This window comes from Schistocerca nitens, chromosome 2, assembly GCF_023898315.1.
Source record: "Schistocerca nitens isolate TAMUIC-IGC-003100 chromosome 2, iqSchNite1.1, whole genome shotgun sequence".
Lineage (NCBI taxonomy): Eukaryota > Metazoa > Arthropoda > Insecta > Orthoptera > Acrididae > Schistocerca > Schistocerca nitens.
Genome location: NC_064615.1, coordinates 242,388,634 through 242,407,607, shown reverse-complemented (window position 1 = coordinate 242,407,607; position 18,974 = coordinate 242,388,634). Strand labels below are relative to the sequence as shown.

Below are 18,974 nucleotides of genomic sequence, written 5' to 3'. Positions count from 1 at the left end.
TGAAAAATAGAAAACCATCAAAGGGCGTAGCCAGGCTCAGAAATTTAACTCGGCAATAACTAGTGGTCTGAGAACAGTAGTAGTTCAGTCTGGTTGAAGTCCAAGCGGCGAATACACATAACAGCAAAACTCAGAGCACTAAAGAAGGCGGCTGGGTTGGACGCAGAAATACTGTGTGTAAAATGGAAACAGCAGTTCTACAAAGCATTAATTAATCACGCTGATAAAATCTGGGACAGGTGAAGAGAGTCCATTGAAGGCATCTAAGGGGAGGAAGATTTGTCTGTGATGGAAGAAAGAAACAGGAATCGATTTAGAGGAGGTAGGTAATCCAGTATTAGAACCAGAATTTGAGAGCTTTGGAGGATCTAAGATCAAACAAGGCAGAAGGAATAGACAACTTTCCATCAGAATTTCTAAAACCATAGGATTAAGTGGCAACAAAATGCTGTTCACTTTGGTGTGCAGAATGTGTGAGTGTGGCGACATACCATCTGACTTTCGGAGAAACATCATCCTCACAATTCCGAATACTGCAAGAGCTGACAAATGCGGGAATTATCGCAGAACAAGCTTAACAGATCATGGATCCAAGTTGCTGACAAGAATAATAAGCAGAAGAATGGGATAGAAAACTGAGAGTATGTTACATGAAGATAAGTTTGGCTTTAGTAAGGTAAAGGCACCAGAAGGGCATTTCTCACGTTGCGGTTGGTTCAAAAATGTTCAAATGTGTGTGAAATCTTATGGGACTTAACCGCTAAGGTCATCAGTCCCTAAGCTTACCCTCTTACCCTAAATTATCCTAAGGACAAACACATACACCCATGCCCGAGGGAGGACTCGAACCTCCACCGGGATCAGCCGCACAGTCCATGACTGCAGCGCCTCAGACCGCTCGGTTAATCCCGCGCGACGTTGCGGTTGGTAATGGAAGCAAGAGTAAAGAAAAATCAAGAATTGTGCATTGGATTTGTCGATCAGGAAAAAGCGTTCGACAATATAAAATGGTGCAATATGTTCGAAATGCTGAGAAAAATAGGGGTAAGCTATAGGAAGAGGGATTCATAAGAGTGGACGACATAGAACGAAGTCCTCGTATTAAGAGTAAAAAGCGTGTAAGACAAGGATGTAGCCTTTCGCCCCTACTGTTCAATCTGTACATGGAGGAAGGAATGATAGAAATAAAAGGAAGGTTCAGGAGTGGAATTAAAATTCAAGGTGAAAGGATATCAATGATACGATTGGCTAATGACACTGCTATCCTGAGTAAAAGTGAATAAGAATTACATGATCTGCTGAACGGAACAAACAATCTAAATGAGTACAGAGTATGAGTTGAGAGTAAATCGAAGAAAGACGAAGGTGATAAGAAGTATTACAAATGAGAACAGCGAGAAACTTAACGTCAGGATTGATGGTCACGAAGTAGATGAAGTTAAGGAATACTGCTACCTAGGCAGTAAAATAACCAATGACGGACGGAGCAAGGAACACATCAAAAGCAGACTAGCACCGGCAAAAAGGGCATTCCTGGCCAAGAGAAATCAACTACTATCAAATATCGGCCTTTATTTGAGGAAGGAATTTCTGAGAACGTAAGTGTGGAGTACAGTATTGTATGGTAGTGAAACATGGACTGTGGAAAAACCGAAACAGAAGAAAATGGAAGTATTTGAGATGTGGTGCGCCGGCCTCAGTGGCCGAGCGGTTCTAGGCGCTTCAGTCCGGAACCACACTGCTGCTACGGTCGCAGTTTCGAATCGTGCCTCGGGCATGGATGTGTGTGATGTCCATAGGTTAGTTAGGTTTAAGTAGTTCTAAGTCTATGGGACTGATGACCTCAGATGTTTAGTCCCATAGTGCTTAGTCATTTGAACCATTTTTTTAGATGTGGTGCTACAGCGAATGTTGAAAATTAGGTGGACTGATAAGGTAAAGAATGAGGAAGTTCTGCGCAGATTCGGAGAGGAAAAGAATATGTGGAAAACACCGGCAAGAAGAAGGGAAAGAATGACAGGATATCTCTTAATAAATCAGGGACTGACTTCCATGGTACGAGAGTGAGCTGTAGAGGGCAGAAACTGTAGAGGAAGACAGAGGCTGGAATACATCCAGCAAATAGTTGAGGACGTAGGTTGCAAGTGCTACTGTGTGATGAAGAGGTTGGCACAGGAGAGGAAATCGTGGTGGGCCGCATCAAACTATTGATAAGACTGATGACTCAAGAAAAAAAAGAAAAGAAGAAATCTGGGATGTCACAGAAAGCGGCCAGTTCAATCGACCTATTGATCTTCCTGCCCTTCATATCGTACAGGATCAGGAAAGGGCTTACGACCCGTTGATCATTAGGAACGGAGCACAGGACTGAATTGACGAAGCGCTGGGTAAGGAAGTCGGCGGTACCGATTCAAACGATCAGTTACGGAATTAATGTTAAGAGCCTTTGGAAAATGACGCAAAAACGTGTATCTGGATGGCTGGTCGGGAATTTGAGCCCATCCCGGAGGAAGCGGGAGACTGACTGAAGTTCCGCTAAATGCCCGCCTTCGTGAGAATGGTTCCACGACCAGCGCTACTGGTGGACGGGTTGTGCGCGGCTGTGGCCGCCTCGTATTCCAGCCGTCAGCCGCCGCGTTCCGGCTGAGCGCGCTCGGGCGAGCGCTGGGGACGCGGACCATTCACACGGCGCGGGGCCGCGGATGGGCGGAGTCCAGTCACGTAGCGCTACAACACGACACTTCACGTCACACGTTGCACAACTCCCACCTGTGGCCAGCCGTAGAGGGCGCTGCTGTTTCGTCACGCAGTCCTGACCACCCATCAGGGCACTTAACCCGTGTTGGTTGCTGACAACTCTGCTCTACACACACACACACACACACACACACACACACACACACACACACACGCTACGAGGATAGTTTGATTAGTCTGTAACACTTTTGTTGTGCTTTCATGGTTGGTGCGCTTGATTATTCCAAGGATCGTATAAGGAATTCAACAATGTACAGCCTACAGTCCATTGATAACAGCCATCTGAATTGGTGTGTGTCGACTGCGAGTAATGATGGAGAAAATTCAGTTTCGAGCTGTTACAAAACAGACTTGCATGAAGTTCAAGCGGTCTGTGCACCGTCATTGAACACCATTTACTGTTCGTTTAATGATTTTAAATGTGGTTGGACAAGCATCGGAGACGAAATTCGCTCTAGCCGTCCAATTGAGGTCACCACAAAGGAAACATTCACAAAGTCCGTGATATGGCAATGCAAGACCGCCGATTAAAAATTTGAGAGATTGCTGAGACTGTAGGCATCTCAACTGAACGACTGCTTAATATCCTGCATGGAGAACTGGCTACGAAGAAGATACGTGCGGCGTGGGCATCCAGATTGCTCAGTCTCCCAAAAGCGCTTCCGGCACTACATTTCAACACAATGTCTGGCGTTGTTTAATCATACTCCACAAGACTTCTTGCTCCGATTTGTGACTGTTGTTGAAACGTTGACCCATCATTGTAGTGTCTAGGAAGCCTGCATACTTGTTCCACTAGACAACAATGAAATAAATCAACTAATGAGTTTTATTAGAATAAGAAAATTCATATACTTAACGCTGGCAATTACACAGATGTGTCGCAAGGAGAGGGTGACAGCCGGCCGCTGTGGCCGAGCGGTTCTAGGCGCTTCAGTCCGGAACCACGTGGCTGCCGCAGTCGCAGGTTCGAATCCTGCCTCGAGCATGAATGTGTGTGATGTCCTTAGGTTAGTTAGGTTTAAGTAGTTCTATGTCTAGGGGACTGATGACCTCAGATGTTAAGTCCCATAGTGCTTAGAGCCATTTAGAGGGCGACATACAAAATAACCAGTCTTCTTCACCATAGACAATCCCAAGTCTGTTACGTAAAGAGTACGAGCGTTGAAGCTGCCATAGAAGTTGCTAATCTTGAAGCTGCTATTGGATGTGCCGTCACCATTCGGTCGCGGCGCTTATGTCCTCTTCACATAGGGGCCACTGCTGTCGCGTTGTCGTCCTGGAGGTAGGTATGATCAGCGTGCGATTGGCTGACTTCATCTCATAGCCTTCTCTGCTCTCGTTGTCGACTAGCGTGCCGGCGCTTGGCTTTACGCCGTAACAATCATTACACACCAGGGTCAAAACGGGAGTCAAAACAATGGACAAAGGCTGGTGAAAGTGCACTGAAGGAGGCAAAGAGCATTTCGTCAGCTGGCAGGGAAATGGACATTGTTTTTTGGGATTCCCAAGGAGTAATCCTCATAGATTACTCGGAGAAAGGTAGAACCATAATTGGGCCCTATTATGCTTGGATGCTGGATCGTTTGAAACTTGGGTTGTCTGAAAGATGGCAGAGACTTGCAGGCGAAAATCTACTCGTCAACGAGGATAACGCATCATACCGCACATCAGCGATAACAATGGCGAAAGTGCATGAACTTGTCTTCGAAATGGTTCCTGATCCACCTTATTCACCAGAATTAGCTCCAAGTGACTTCTTCCTGTTTCCTAACTTGAAGTCTTGACTTGCTGGGAACGAATTTTCGTCAAATGAGAAAGTGATAGGTGCAGTCAAAGATTATTCTGCAGAGGTTCACAGAACCTATTTCTCCCTTGGGATGAAAAAGTTATAGGATGGGTAGGTCAAGTGTACATTCCTTAAAGGAGATTGTGTCGAGAAACAAGTTGAGTCGTTTACGAAACAAAAAGTTTTCTTGCCTCTTTACCAAACTTCTCAAACCACCTTCGTAAAATACCTCTCACAGGGCGTATCGTAAACTATTGCATAATGAGATCTTGTCGCCGAGGACAGTACAGACAAAATACTTCCCCAAAACTCGGCCCTTTAGTTCTCGGAGTTAACTTTTTCCAGGTATCTAAAAACTGTCAGAAAATTCAGTGTCACATTCGCTTAAAAGTGCTCACAAATACGCGAAAAAAGCTAGGACTATTGAAAAGGCGACCAACAGTGAGATTAAATATTGCCTTCAAAACGAATAAGCCAAAAAATCAGTCATTTAAATTATTTGTCTTCAGTGATTCCGGTAACATTAGTTTTCCTGCTGTGTAGTGCGTGGCAAAGGGTTTTTTATTGTACTGTACAAGGCCAATCAAAATTCTCGCACTATGACGTCATAGCGCGATTCTTTTCATGCTAACAATACAGAAAGTCTCAATTAAAACTCGTTCTGTGCATATTTTTGGTATAAAACGGACGTCAAAGGACGGTAATTTGGCATCGATGTAATTACGTGCACGGCAAGACCAAGTTAGCGTACTGGGCAGAATTTTTGTTTTGAGTATCAGAGTCTGCGCATTCATTTATGGGCCAAGACGTAATCGATGGAACAAATAGCAGGGAGGTACGCTGGAAACTGGGTTCGAATGCAGCTGATGAAGTAGTGATGAACAGTGAACTCTGACGATGTGGAAAAGTAATTTTCATAGTTGCAGGAAAAGTAATTTTCATAGTTGCAGCGGTGCTACCTAGGATAAAAGCAGCAGTGATAGGTCAAGGAGGAGAGGGGAGAGTCTGTTTTCATTGTACTTTGGGTTAAGGGGTGTAACTGAAGAAAAGGGAACCAAAATTGTTAATTAACCGGAAAGGGCGCAGTGCGTGGCAGAAAACAGAGTAAACACATAAAAGCAAAGGGAAATGTCGTCTTTAGAAGTGAAATAATAAAAACAATTGTGCTCTCATATACGTATTGGTGTTAAATAATTCACCTGTTTTGTATGAGATCTGCTGTAAATGCTGTAAAACGATTATGTAGCCAGATTCCATATCAGTCAGTGTAACATTAGAAAATAAAATTAGACCTTGACCTGATATCTTAATCATATACTCCGGTGTTATGACGCAAAACTCTACCCACAGCGCCACGTTAACAGCACAGGTGCAAACTATTGATAAAGATACTTGTAGGACATGAGTGGACGGTTACCAAATTGCGTTTCCTCGACGACCATTCTCTACCAAAACTTTCGTACGGACATTTATGAACTATTAGTATGCCAAGGATCATGCTGTGGCGTGCGAATGTGCCAATAATGGTTCACCCGGTGTACTAAGATTTCTTGCAGTTACATTTACGGGTAGGAGGAGGGCAAGGAATGAATGATTCAGTGTTTTCCACCGTGGTCACAGGGTGGGATAGTGGGAGTGGAGGTGTTGCGATTGTAGGGGGAACTTACGGGGTCGAGGGTTCTCAACCGAGGAGCGAGGAACTGGAATAAGGTGATAAAAATAAGAGTTGGGACAGTGGAAGGGAGTGTCAGTCAGAATTTCAGGATTAGGTTATTTTGAAATCCTTACTCTGACAGGAATATAATTAGGTAAACGGTATAGTTTTCTTCAAATAAAAGCGCCTGTTGCGTGAGAAACTTTGGATCAGGTCGGGGTTACACAAATGAGGTGTCACGAAAGAAGTTCGGCGAGTTAACGAGGTAGAATACATCACTGGGGTGGATTCGTGAGCGGGCCGCTATGGTCGAGCGGTTCTAGGCGCTTCAGTCTGGAACTGCGCGACCGATACGGTCACAGGTTCGAATCCAATCTCGGGCATGGATGTGTGTGATTTTCTTAGGTTAGTTAGGTTGAAATGGTTCTAAGTTCTAGGGGGACTGATGATCTCAGATGGTAAGTCCCATAGCGCTCAGAGCCATTTTAACCATTTGGATTCGTGATTGTATTGAGATTTTGTGGAAGGGAAGGTCGCTGCTAATAAATTTGTGAGAATGTTTTCCAGATTAAGTTATTTAAGATGATTGGTCAGTGGAATGGGACATGTTGGGATCAAATTTTTTAGTCCAAAGACATGAAGTTGTTAAACTTGTGGCTGGCGCTGATCAGGCTGGTACCGATGTATCCCGTGTGAATGCAGCTTATGCTGACGTCACGGTGAAGCTCATGTAGCGTCAGCAGTGCTGGTAGACGTGTGATGTAAACTGGTGTTACAGTAGCTGCAAAGGGGAAGTCTAGAGGCTTTGATGGTTGGGGAGGATGGGGGCATGGTGGTGGTAAGTTCCTATGGGACCAAACTGCTGAGGGCTTCGGTCCCTAGGCTTACACACTACTCAGTCTCACTTAACGCCAAGGACAACACACACGCACACATGCCCGAGGGAGGACTCGAACCTCCGTCGGGGAGACCGGGGGGGGAGGGGGGCAGGGGGTGGCCGCGAACCTTGGCAAGGCCCCCCTAGGCCGCGCGGCTACCCAGCGCGGCCATGGGGAAAGGGTACACGCTAACGGCAGGGTAGGTGGGAGGGTTGGAAGGGATTGAATGAACACAGGGTAAATGTATACGTGATTGCAGAAGTGGAATAGAGGCGGATATAAATTACCTATGTCTATAGGAAGAAGAGAGGGTGTGTAATATACCCATTGCCATGGATGGAAGTTGAAACACTACCTTATTGAACCACCATTATTGACTAGTGAATAATAGCCTAACAGTTTAGAATAGTTTGACCGTGTGCAACTGATACAGGCTGATCGGTTAATATTTCCGCTGGAGTTGTTTCGTATCAGATCTAGCAAACCTAATTAGGATGTCAGGTAGCAATAATCGGTACATACTTTGTTGTTAAGATTCTATATATATAGTCTAAACAGCATGAATGACGCAGTTACTCCCTTCGTGTGACAAAATAATAATGGTTAATCATCACAGGTCGCCTATTAATATCGTCACACGCCAATATTCTTCATGTAGCACTGAATGCACAATCCTCACTGCAATACAAATCGTCGGTGCCCGACTCGGTTGTCGCGTAATCACGGTGCAAAATGAACACTTACGCACGTCAACAAATCACTCAGTTAATGCCATTTACGTATTTGCTGGAGGTCAGGCCCACGGCGTTGGGTGACGCACACAGCCGTTAAACACTTGTAAATGCGGTCAGCCGTCCCGCCGAAATCCGGCCTGCTCGCTTAGCAGCCAACAACTTACTTACTCGGAGTCTCAACACTGACTTCTTGGCCGCACTGGCGGTTGACTATCTATAGTACCTACTGCGACCTGCGTGAGGCAAAGATATATCGTACTCAATACGTAAGGGGCGGTTGACCCCTTACAAAGTGCACATGCGTTATCGGTGTTGAAGCAACTTACGTAAGGTATGAACGGCTATAAATTAAAAGGTCGCTACCAGCCGAATCAGTTCTTTACATACAAAAGATCAGACCGAAATGGAAAATTTTCTGTGACTGCATAATCAGAATTAAAAGGACCTACATTAATTCACTCATGTTAAGCAAAATAAAATTACGTAATCAGACTATAAACTACATACGTGACATACGGTATTGGTTTCCTACTAGCACATTTTTTCTTAAATTCACGTACGATAAATACGGTGAAACATGGTGACACAGTAGCTGGCTGGTGTCAGAAAATGACACACATTACCAGGTCACGTTAAGAAACGCAACTTTTGCATTTAAATTGATCGTACTGGAGATGAAAGCAGAGGAAAAGCAACTCTCAGCTTAATACAATCAAACTGCATTCACAGAAATTCGGAGAGACATAAACCATCATCAAAGCATGAAATAACGGCAAAGAGATTTATACCGATTGAAACAAATTTTCTAATACAAGACGCGGGAATCCGCGCTCACAGTTTACGAGGGTTGCCCAGAAAGTAATGCGCCGCATTTATTTTTCTCGGCCGAAAACAATGCTACGAATGCGAAACTTTACTTATGTATTATTTAAAGTCTCCCTAGTGAGCGCGTCAAGTTACCGTCACTTCCGACAGATAGTGTAGCTGGAGGACAGTTTCAAAATGGCGTCTGTAAGTGATGTAAACGTGCCGTCATTGGGCCGGCCGGTGTGGCCGTGCGGTTCTAGCCGCTTCAGTCTGGAACAGCGTGACCGCTACGGTCGCAGGTTTGAATCCTGCTTCGGGCATGGATGTGTGTGATGTCCTCAGGTTAGGTTTAAGTAGTTCTAAGTTCTAGGGGACTGATGACCACAGATGTTAAGTCCCATAGTGCTCAGAGCCATTTGAACCGTGCCGTCATTGAATTGCTCACTGCAGAGAAAGCAACAGTGGGGAATATTGACAAATGCTTGCGCAAAGTGTATGGAGCTTCTGTTGTCGACAAAGGTACAGGTAGTCACTGGGCACGGAGGGTGAGGCCATCAGGAGCCGGTTCGGCGGAGCTCCACGACTTGCAGCGATCCGGGAGACCATCCACGGCTGTCACACCTATCATGTCGCAGCGAGGTTGTGATGTTATTCGCCATTAAAGGATGCCATTCATGGAAGGCATTTTGAGGACGATGAGCGGATGATTGACACAGTGAAACACTGGCTCCACCACCAGAACAGGATTAGTACTGACAGGGCATACACGCTGGAGGAAGGCGATAGAACGGATGGAAATTACGTGGTAAAATAGGGTGTGTAGATAAAACACCATTCTTTCGTGCGTGTAATTCTCCTTATGTGCAATAAAGAATTGTTGGAGAAAAGAATGCGGTGCATTACTTCCTGGGTAACTGTTGCATGTGAGGAAAGGGGAAGAACATGTGGGCGAAGGAATCACTGATCGTGCAGCACCTTGTTGATAGAGAGAAAAATCACGAAATTACCGAATAGTGTACACGACTACAACGGTTAGATTAACACATCGAGAATGGGCAGCAGATTAAAGAGACTAGGAAAGCTGAAGGTCCCCACAAACAAAACAGGTTACCTAAAATCCCCTAAAAACCACGAAAATCACGTAAGATGATTGAGTGTAACAAGGATCAGAGTTCAAATACAGAAACTAGAGCTGAAGGCTCACTGAACGAGGAAGACGTGGAAATATGTGTAACTAAGCGTACATGAAAATCGGTACATATAAGCTCATATTAATGAGAGGCATTTAAAGACCCATAAATCATATTAGAAAGACGCACACGTACACGAAGACACACTTTATCTCACATTCGCACAGGGTAAAGATCGCTGTAACTTGGCCTAATCACTATGCTGTGCAGAACAACGCCATGGCAATGTTCCAAAGGAACGGAGCAAACCCAGAATACTCACTAAATCGAAACCTCGAACAGCCCCTAATATTAATAAAGCATTATGATTTTAAGTGAATACATCTTGAAAAAAGAGAGAAAATGCTTCAGTTAGGCTGAAGAACTTACGCATACATAGCTACTTTACTGTAGCAAGACCACATTTAAGAACAAGGAACAGTTTGCACCAACAACCAGCGGCAAAGTGCCTCCCAAGCGAGAACCACTTGGGTAAAACGGAAAGAACAGAGGTGTCGTTTGCGCCACGAACATAAAGAGCAGACAAGAGACGAACAGTGAGGACAAACCTCTTTGCCCGGCTGAAGAAATACCACATTGGTTAATCTGTTCCCCACAAGACGAAAAGCAACTAGTCTGCCACACGCTTAGTAAACCCGAAAAGACACACATACTATATCATTCTTTCACACAAGTGGCAAGGCAAAGGAGGAAACATGGTAATATAGGCTGCCATTACATAAATACGGATGTGGATTACATAGGATACGCAACTGAATTGTATAGTTCATGAAAAATCTAATGTAAAGCATAAGTTGTTTGTATCTAAAAGACAGATTATTACTGAATTTATATCAGTGCCACTGTTCAGTTCTTCTGGGTGTGTCTGAAGTAGTACACCGCGGACTAGCGGTTCAGAAAATGAGGTGGGAACCAAAGAAAACTGGTCACATAGAGTATAAAATGGTTCTATACAGACGTTTCAGGTGTTTGCTGTCAAAGTTCCAAGTGCGGAAAAGGGTGGATGAAATCACTTTCCCACGATATTTGAACCACGTCTGTAGCAGATCTAACCCAGTTGGGCATCAAGACGAACTGAGCATCAATGTCGCGCACGCGCTGCTGCTACTACTACTACTACTACTACTACTACAAGTCAGAGTCGTAATGGTTCGCGAGTGGTGGCGTACCTAATTCTGATGGATCGAGAAAATGTGCTGCCCGAGGCAGCAGGCGAACATCCCTGTGGGTAAAGTACGATACCGCAGTGCCTGTGTTATTCAGAAGTGCATTGCCCAAGTTCTTCGAACATGCCTGCTTGTCCGAAGGAACATTGCATCGTATTTGTGAGCGACAGAGACACTGCCGTATCGTATTTGTTCGCCAATGACGGGTAAGCGGATTTCAATTAAAATGTATCCGATTTACAGGAATATACAGTACGTAATGAATGTACGAGGGTAGGTTGTAGACACTTGGTTGCCGACGTACGGAAATTTGGACCTGGCCGTGATGTGTACTCAGACAGCGTAACGGTAAGGCGACCTCTCGCGTGAAGCGGGAAATAGGGATCAGGACTCAGTCCAGCACAAATTTTCAATAAAGCTGATGGTTGTCCATATACGCAACTGCCAGTACATCTCATTTACCTGTGTATGGAGGTCAGCACAAGCAATTTCATACGGCCTTGCCTTGTCATGTTGAAAGACAGCATCACAGGCATTAACAGATCAGAAATGTAATGGCCGCTGTCCAGTTTACCGGATTTGCGAAACAGAGGTGTCCTTCTTGTGTACAAAACGGTATCCTTCAACATAAAGCCAGGGGCTTGATCTGTATGGCGACGACGAATGAAATATGGAAACGTTCGTTCTCCTCGTTTGCCTTCACCAAAGGATACGTCCAACGTGAAGCTGTGCACAGAACCGTTTCGTCGATGGCCGCGTCGCTGTTAGCCGCCTCTGCATCCCCATCAACGGAAGTCGCAACTGTGGTCGCCATGCCGACAGTGAGTAGTCAGAACACTGGGCTGAGGTCGGTAACGCCTACGTAAGACAACAAGTGTTTGGCGTAGTTATTAGATCTGTTAGTGCTGCTACAATGGCAGGTTATCAAGATTTAAGTGAGTTTGTTACAGTCGGTGCACGAGCGGTGGGACACAACATCTCAGAGATAGCGATGTTGTGGGGATTTTTCCATACGACCATTTCACGGGTGTAGCGTGAGTACCAGGAATCTGGAAAAACATCAAATCTCCGACATAGCTGCGGCCAGAAAAGGATCCTGCGAAAACGGAACTAACGACGACTGAAGTGGGTCGTTCAGCGTGACAGAAGTGCAACCCTTCCGCAAATTGCTGCAGATTTCAATTCTGGATCATCAACAAGTGTCAGCGTGCGAACCATTCAACGAAACATCATCGACATGGGCTTTCGGAGCCGAAGGCCCACTCGTTTACCTTTGATTGCACAGCACAAAGCTTTACGCCTCGCCTAGGCCCATCGACACCGATATTGGGTTGTTGATGACGCGAAACATGTTTCCTGGTCGGACGAGTCTCGTTTCAAGTTTTATCAAGCGGATGGACGTAGACGTGTACGGGTATGGAGACAACCTCATGAATCCATGGATCCTGCATGTCAGCAGGGGACTGTTAAAGTTGGTGGAGGCTCTATAATGGTGTGGAGCTTGTGCAGATGGAGTGATACGGGACCCCTGATACGTCTAGATACGATTCTGACAGGTGATATGTACATAAGGATCCAGTCTGATCACCTGCATCCATTATGTACATTGTGCATTCCGACTGGTTTGGGTAATTCCAGCAGGGCAATGCGATATCCCACTCATCCAGAATTGCTACAGAGTGGCTCCAGGAATACGCTTCTGAGTTTAAACATCTGCTGGCCACCAAACTCTCCGGACATGAACTTTATTGAGCATGTCTGGGACGCCTTGCAACGTGATATTCAGAAGAAATCTCAACCCCTCGTACTCTTACGGATATATGGATAGCCGTGCAGGATTCATGGTTTCAGTTCCCTCCAGAACTACTTCAGACATCAGTTGAGTCCATGCCTCATCGTATTGCGGCACTACACAGTATTAGGCAGGTGTACCAGTTTCTTTAGCTCTTCTGGTAGGGAAGGGCGGCAGACTTTAATACGTTATAAACTGCTCCGCATGTGGGGACAGCCTACATCCCCACCCATGAGATTTGAATGTTGACTTTTCGTCAGCGCGCTAATGACCCTGATGAGCGCCTTCTCAACCCAAATCATCACAATCATTATCATCATCACAATCATTATCATCATCACAATCATTATCATCATCACAATCATTATCATCATCACAATCATTATCATCATCACAATCATTATCATCTTTAGCTCTTCAGTGTATTTTACCGCATCATGTATTGTGTGCAGTATAGAACAGTTTTAACATGATTTTGGATTTTTCACCAGTATGACAATGCATCCTGTCATAAAGCAGTCTCCGTGAGGCAATGGTTTGTAGACAATCAATTCCTGAAATTGATTCGCCATTCCAGAGGCCCGACCTGAATCCAGAGGAACACCTTTGGTACGAGTCAGAACGTTCACATCCCACTTCACTATCTTATCTGGTTTGGGATCCTAAGGAAGAATGGATTTTTTTCCCTCTCTGTCCACTATATTTAGCACTTCTATGATCACTTTGAACCTTTGAACCGCCTTCGTTACATATTAGCGAAGACAATTACTTTAAAATTAAGACTATAATATCTGACCTAGAATCGCCTTTGCGACCCTTCTTTTGAACACTGACAGGTCAGTGCAAATTAATCTAAAACGTGTGATTAATCTAAAACGCATTTATCAGTAAATGAGCCTATATATGAATAACGGCATAAAAGAATATACTCAGAACGACTTTGTCATGAACTACTTAGACGCAATGACTGTTACGTAACGTAAATGTGCTCTGTTATGGAAAACGCATTTGTTGGATTGAAATAAAATTTTGTTGATCAAAACTTTCTATTATCCTCGTAACATGTTCATTTAGGCCCTACAATATATTCTTGCCTTGACATGCTCAGCTGCTCAGCTGATGACCTGAAAATAACCACTGCGCGGCAGTTTGACTTCTTAATTTATTTTATTTTACGCTGTTTTCATTAATTAAACTCCTCTTCCCTTTCTGAAAATATTATTCGTTGTATACGCAGTAGCGCAAGGCGTGATAGAGCAGGTTTTATCGTATCTTCCTTTCATTTAATAATGGCGAGAAGTTTCATGAAATATTTATAGAATGACTAGGAAGTATTTTGAAATTATATGGAATCCTTTTCATGACACAGAAATAATTCGTACTAACGTAAATTACGACTTCTCCTTAACATTCCCACATATCATAAATTTTACCTTTGTACACGATCTTTGAATTACATCACGTTCACACTTCGCCTTTTTGATGAAATTCGTTAATTACCAATTGAGGGAGGAAATTAATTAAAATGCTGAACTCAAGACTGACAATCCTCCGAGTGGAACACGTAGACATTATTAAACGCAATTAAAACCTGACATTACAGTTGGCTATTTGCTTTGATAATGAAGTATTTTTGACAGGCAGTAGCGTTAGTAGGATAATTAGAATGCTGAACACATGAGGTGATAATGCGCTCTGGATACGAGCACATAGATACTGTTATACACAATAAAATTTTTATACTACAATAATTAATAACTAGCGCTTGCGGCATATAAAGCTTTATGCAGATTACCTTTTTCAAAATGAGCTATCTCTTTACTAAATCACCACAAACCATTTTTATACTCGAATTAAACATCACTGATCATCTAAGATACAAATCTCCGTGGAGCAGATTCGCCATCCAAGCAACTCACACAGCACTGACACAATAGTCTCTCTCTCTCTCTCTCTCTCTCTCTCTCTCTCTCTCTCTCTCTCTCTCTCAAGTAATAAAACTTCTGGTACCAAGGAATATGTCACTCCTGTATTCAGACATGCAAAGATGTATGTAGTGGCAAAAATGCTGAAGAACTGATTTATCACGATATACCTTTTCATTTCTCATAATGTGTATACTTTTAAACCTCAAAGTGTTCCCAGCACACGTCTAGCCGCCATAAATCTCACACCTCACACGTCACGCTGATGTCCTCCAGTAGGTATATGAATACTTTGTATCAGATAACGTACAGCATCGAAATGCGATTTCTGAATGAGAAACCTTCTGTGCAATCGTCCCTAACGCACAAACTGTATGTGACGCTACTCCTGCCTGCTTTTTCCGGTTGCGCTGAAACGCTAGCCATTTGCATACCGAAGCGTTCCAATGTGAAGTTTGATGCATGCCTTCTTCATGGCGTTCAGGTATTAATGAGCAGCAGCCTAATCGATAAAGTTAAAATGTTACTGAAAAGAGACTAAACGACCCGTATATTTGCGTTTCCGTTAGATTCACTTTCTCGGTTTTGCCGAGAATAACCAGTTACGGCAAGTACTAAAATTTGAATAAAAGTTATATGTAGTCGGGGGCAGTGGTGGCAAGACAAGACAGACTTAAACAAGTGCCATCCCGTTTCCTTACCTACAGCTTCCCCAAAATATTCGAAAAATTATGTACTGAAAGTAGTTACACACGTAAGAGGAAACAGATTACTTAGCATATCACAGTTTGGATTCCAGAAGAGTTGCTCAACTGAGAATGCTATTTATAAATATACTCAAGCTTTAAATAATACATCGCCAGCTAGTATTTTTTGCGATCTCTCCAAGACGTTTGATTACGTAGATCATGATACTCTCCTAGAAAAACTCAAGTTTCATGGAACTGATACTTTACGCAGAGCTGGTTTGAACATACTTAACAAACAGAATGCAGAAAGTTGTGCTTAATAATTGAGACAGTGTCGGAAAGGTAGAAAATTATAGTGTTTGGGAGGAAATCAGATAGGGAGTCGCAATGGGTTTAACTACGGGTCCACTCATATTCCTTATATATGTGAATGACCTTACGGTTAAAATTCAACGAGAAAAACTGGTAATTTTAGTAAACAATACTAGTCTTATAATAAATCCTATTAGAGAGAAAGCAATAGAAGAGTTAATAGATGACATTTTCCAAAGAATTATTGAATGTATTGAATGTTTCTCTGAAAAGTGGACTGTTCCTAAAAAAAAGCACCAAGTTCAGTTCTGTACAAAAAATAGTCATACCAACAAATGATGTAGCACATGAGCAAGAGTCAATAAATAGGACAGAATACTCCATATGTTTGGGTGTACTTATTGATAAAAACTTGAACTTAAAGGAGGATATTACTGAGCTTTAAAAAACAGTTAAGTTCAGCTGCTTTTGCTCTTCGTACAGTTGCTAAACTTGGAAACAAATGAATCATCTTCCTGACATATTTCGCATATTTCCAATCTGTATTGTCATACAGAAATAGTTTTCTGGGATAACACATCACTTAGAAAGAAAGTACTGATTGCGAGCAGTGAGAATAATATGTGATGTTCCCTCACGGACTTCGTGTAGGTACATCTTCAAGGAGCTAGTCATTTTAACTGCGCCGTGGCAATACATGTACCCGATAATCAAATTAGTCATAGACAATCCATCAGAATTTGAGAACAGTGATTTCTATACCTACAAAAGTAGAGGGAAACATGACCTTTGTTACCCACTGTTAAAGCTGTCAGTGGCTCAGAAAGGAGTTCAATAGGTAATGTTAAAAATTTTTGATTATTTGTCCAATAGTGTAAAATGTCTGACAGGTAGAATAGCAAGTTTTAAATCTAATTGAAAATAATTTCTCCTGGACGACTCCTCCTACTCCATTGACGAATTTATACCTTGAAAACAGGTAGCCAGTAAACAAAATAAAGTGTAGCTGCTCGAGTAGGACTAAAAACAAATACGAATTACAATTACGAACAACTTAAATCGGAAGGACCACATGGGAAATGTTGTGGAAAGGGCTAACCAAAGACCGCGTTTTATTACCAGGAGACTTAGAAAATGTAACAGAGCTACTAAAGAGACTGCGTAGACTACACTTGTCCGTCCTCCTGTAGAATACTGCTACGTGGTTTGGGATCCTTAGCAGATAGGATTAACGAAGTACATCGAGAAAGTTCAAAGAAGGCAGCACGTTTTGTATCATCTCGAAATAGGGGAAAGGTTATCACTGAAATGATACAGGAGCTGGAGTGGACATCATTAAAACAGACGTTTTTCTTCTCACCAAATTTCAAACGCCAAATTTCTGCCCCGAATGCGAAAATATTTTGTTGACTTTGACCTACATAGGAAGAAACGATCATCATAGTAAAATAAGGGAAATCAGAACTCGCACAGAAGTACATCAGTGTTCGTTTTTTCCGTGAGCAGTACTACGAGGTTGGAATAACAGAGAATTACTATGAAAGTGGTTCGATGAACCTTCTGCCAGGCATTTAAATGTGATTTTCAGAGTATCCAAGTAGATGTAGATGATAAATTATGTGTTCATTAATATTAACACTAATGATCTGTACATCTCCTGTAAACTGACTCATTCCACATCGTTTTGATAAAAGAATCGTTCAAATGCTCTACGGAACATGTAACTCACTTACTCACTCACTCACTCATTCACTAACTCCGTCTTCCTCTGGCCATAGGCTCCATCACGTACTGCCACCTGGTGGTGGACGGATTCGCTCAGCAGCTGCGAGAACGTCGCCGGTCCCGGTTGGCTGCAGTAAACTGCGAGAAGTCCTGGGACTGATGGCGCTTTCGTCCCTGCGGATTGTCTGAAGGCGAGCATCGCGAAGGGAGGCTGCTGGCTGCATCCAAAGTGTCACGACACAGCTATTGACTGTCGCCTGCCTGGTCCGACCTCGGCGTTGCTTCCGTGATGGTGCGTCGAGACGAGTGGTAGAACTGGTGTTCCTTAACTCATACCAAAGTAACTTCCCGACCCCCACCTTTCACTCCCAAACTCACTTTTGGGGCCTAAGCTCTGCTGATCATTCTCCTGTGGAAAAAGAAGTTCATCGTTTGAAAGAGAACATAAAATAACAAACTATGTGTTTATAGTGCAGATAATAATAACTAGGAGTGAGGAGAAAGCAGAGTTTCCAGATGGTGTCGTGCGTCTCATTGCTGCCTTGTTATTAACGTGAATACAATGAACTGTTTCGCAGTGAAAATAACTACAGGTACCAGCATACGATATTTTCAACTGTTGAACAATGTTCCATTTTAATCAAACAGTTGCAGACTTCTTCCTCCTGTGGAAACGTGATTTTCTTAAGCAGAGACCATGTCTCTTCGCGCTTACTTCGACTGTCCCTCTATCCCTTCTGTCTTTTTTTGTTCAGTGGTTGATATGAAGTGACGTGTGCAGTTGTAGTGTCTGAAAAGACAACAAATAGCGCTGCATTGTGACAGTTGTGGACTTAGCTGTAAGAAATGCTCAGTTGTTCCACAGTCGTATAATCTGAACGTATCTGTTGACGCAAAGGAAACGCACTACCGGCACAGGAATATGAGAACTTCAATGCTTGATGCAGGACCACATGAAGCTATATAGTACTAATATTAACGTGATGTTTTATGTATACAGATCTTGTTGCTACTGCCTGTGACAATAGTGAAATAAAAATGGCACATTGATTTGATTACTTTTTATCTAGAGATTAACAAACGCCTCTTAAATAACACCACAATCTAGCATCAGTGAAGAAACTGTAAGTTATATCCAAACACAAGCTCCTGTAGCAATGCCTTAATTCTGTCGTTCTGTTCTATGCAAAATGTGCAGCTATAAGATGTAAGTCATTAAAAAATATTTGATTTCTCTTATTAATGCTCAGCAGACATAAAATCAAACATCTGGCAAGCACAAATAAGCCTTGGGTATAATTCAAGGGCTTTTTTACAGTCTCAGTACAGTTACTAATAAAAGAAATAAATATCCTGAATGAGTCAGCGAGAAATGGGAATTTTTGTGAATAAAACTTGCTACATCGCTTAATGTTTCTTTATTTAGAAGCAATTCGCGGCTACTGCTATGAGTAGATCAAAAGGTACACCTTCCAAAAGAATATTTAGTGACACATAATAAAATACAAGCGATAATCCCAACGTTTATACTGCTATGCCCTGTAAAAAGAAATGTT

General features: G+C 43.0%; 1 protein-coding gene across 1 annotated transcript in view; it reads left to right on the top strand.

Annotated features, from left to right (window-relative positions):
- The window catches only part of LOC126234948 (uncharacterized), a 145,429-nt gene extending 126,961 nt beyond the window's left edge, over nt 1-18,468 (top strand). The window contains exon 7 of the mRNA XM_049943687.1: nt 17,472-18,468. Coding sequence (XP_049799644.1) covers nt 17,472-17,578 — 107 coding nt within the window. The 3' untranslated portion in view covers nt 17,579-18,468. The remainder of the gene's footprint in view (nt 1-17,471) is intronic.
- The last annotated feature ends 506 nt before the right edge of the window (nt 18,469-18,974 follow it).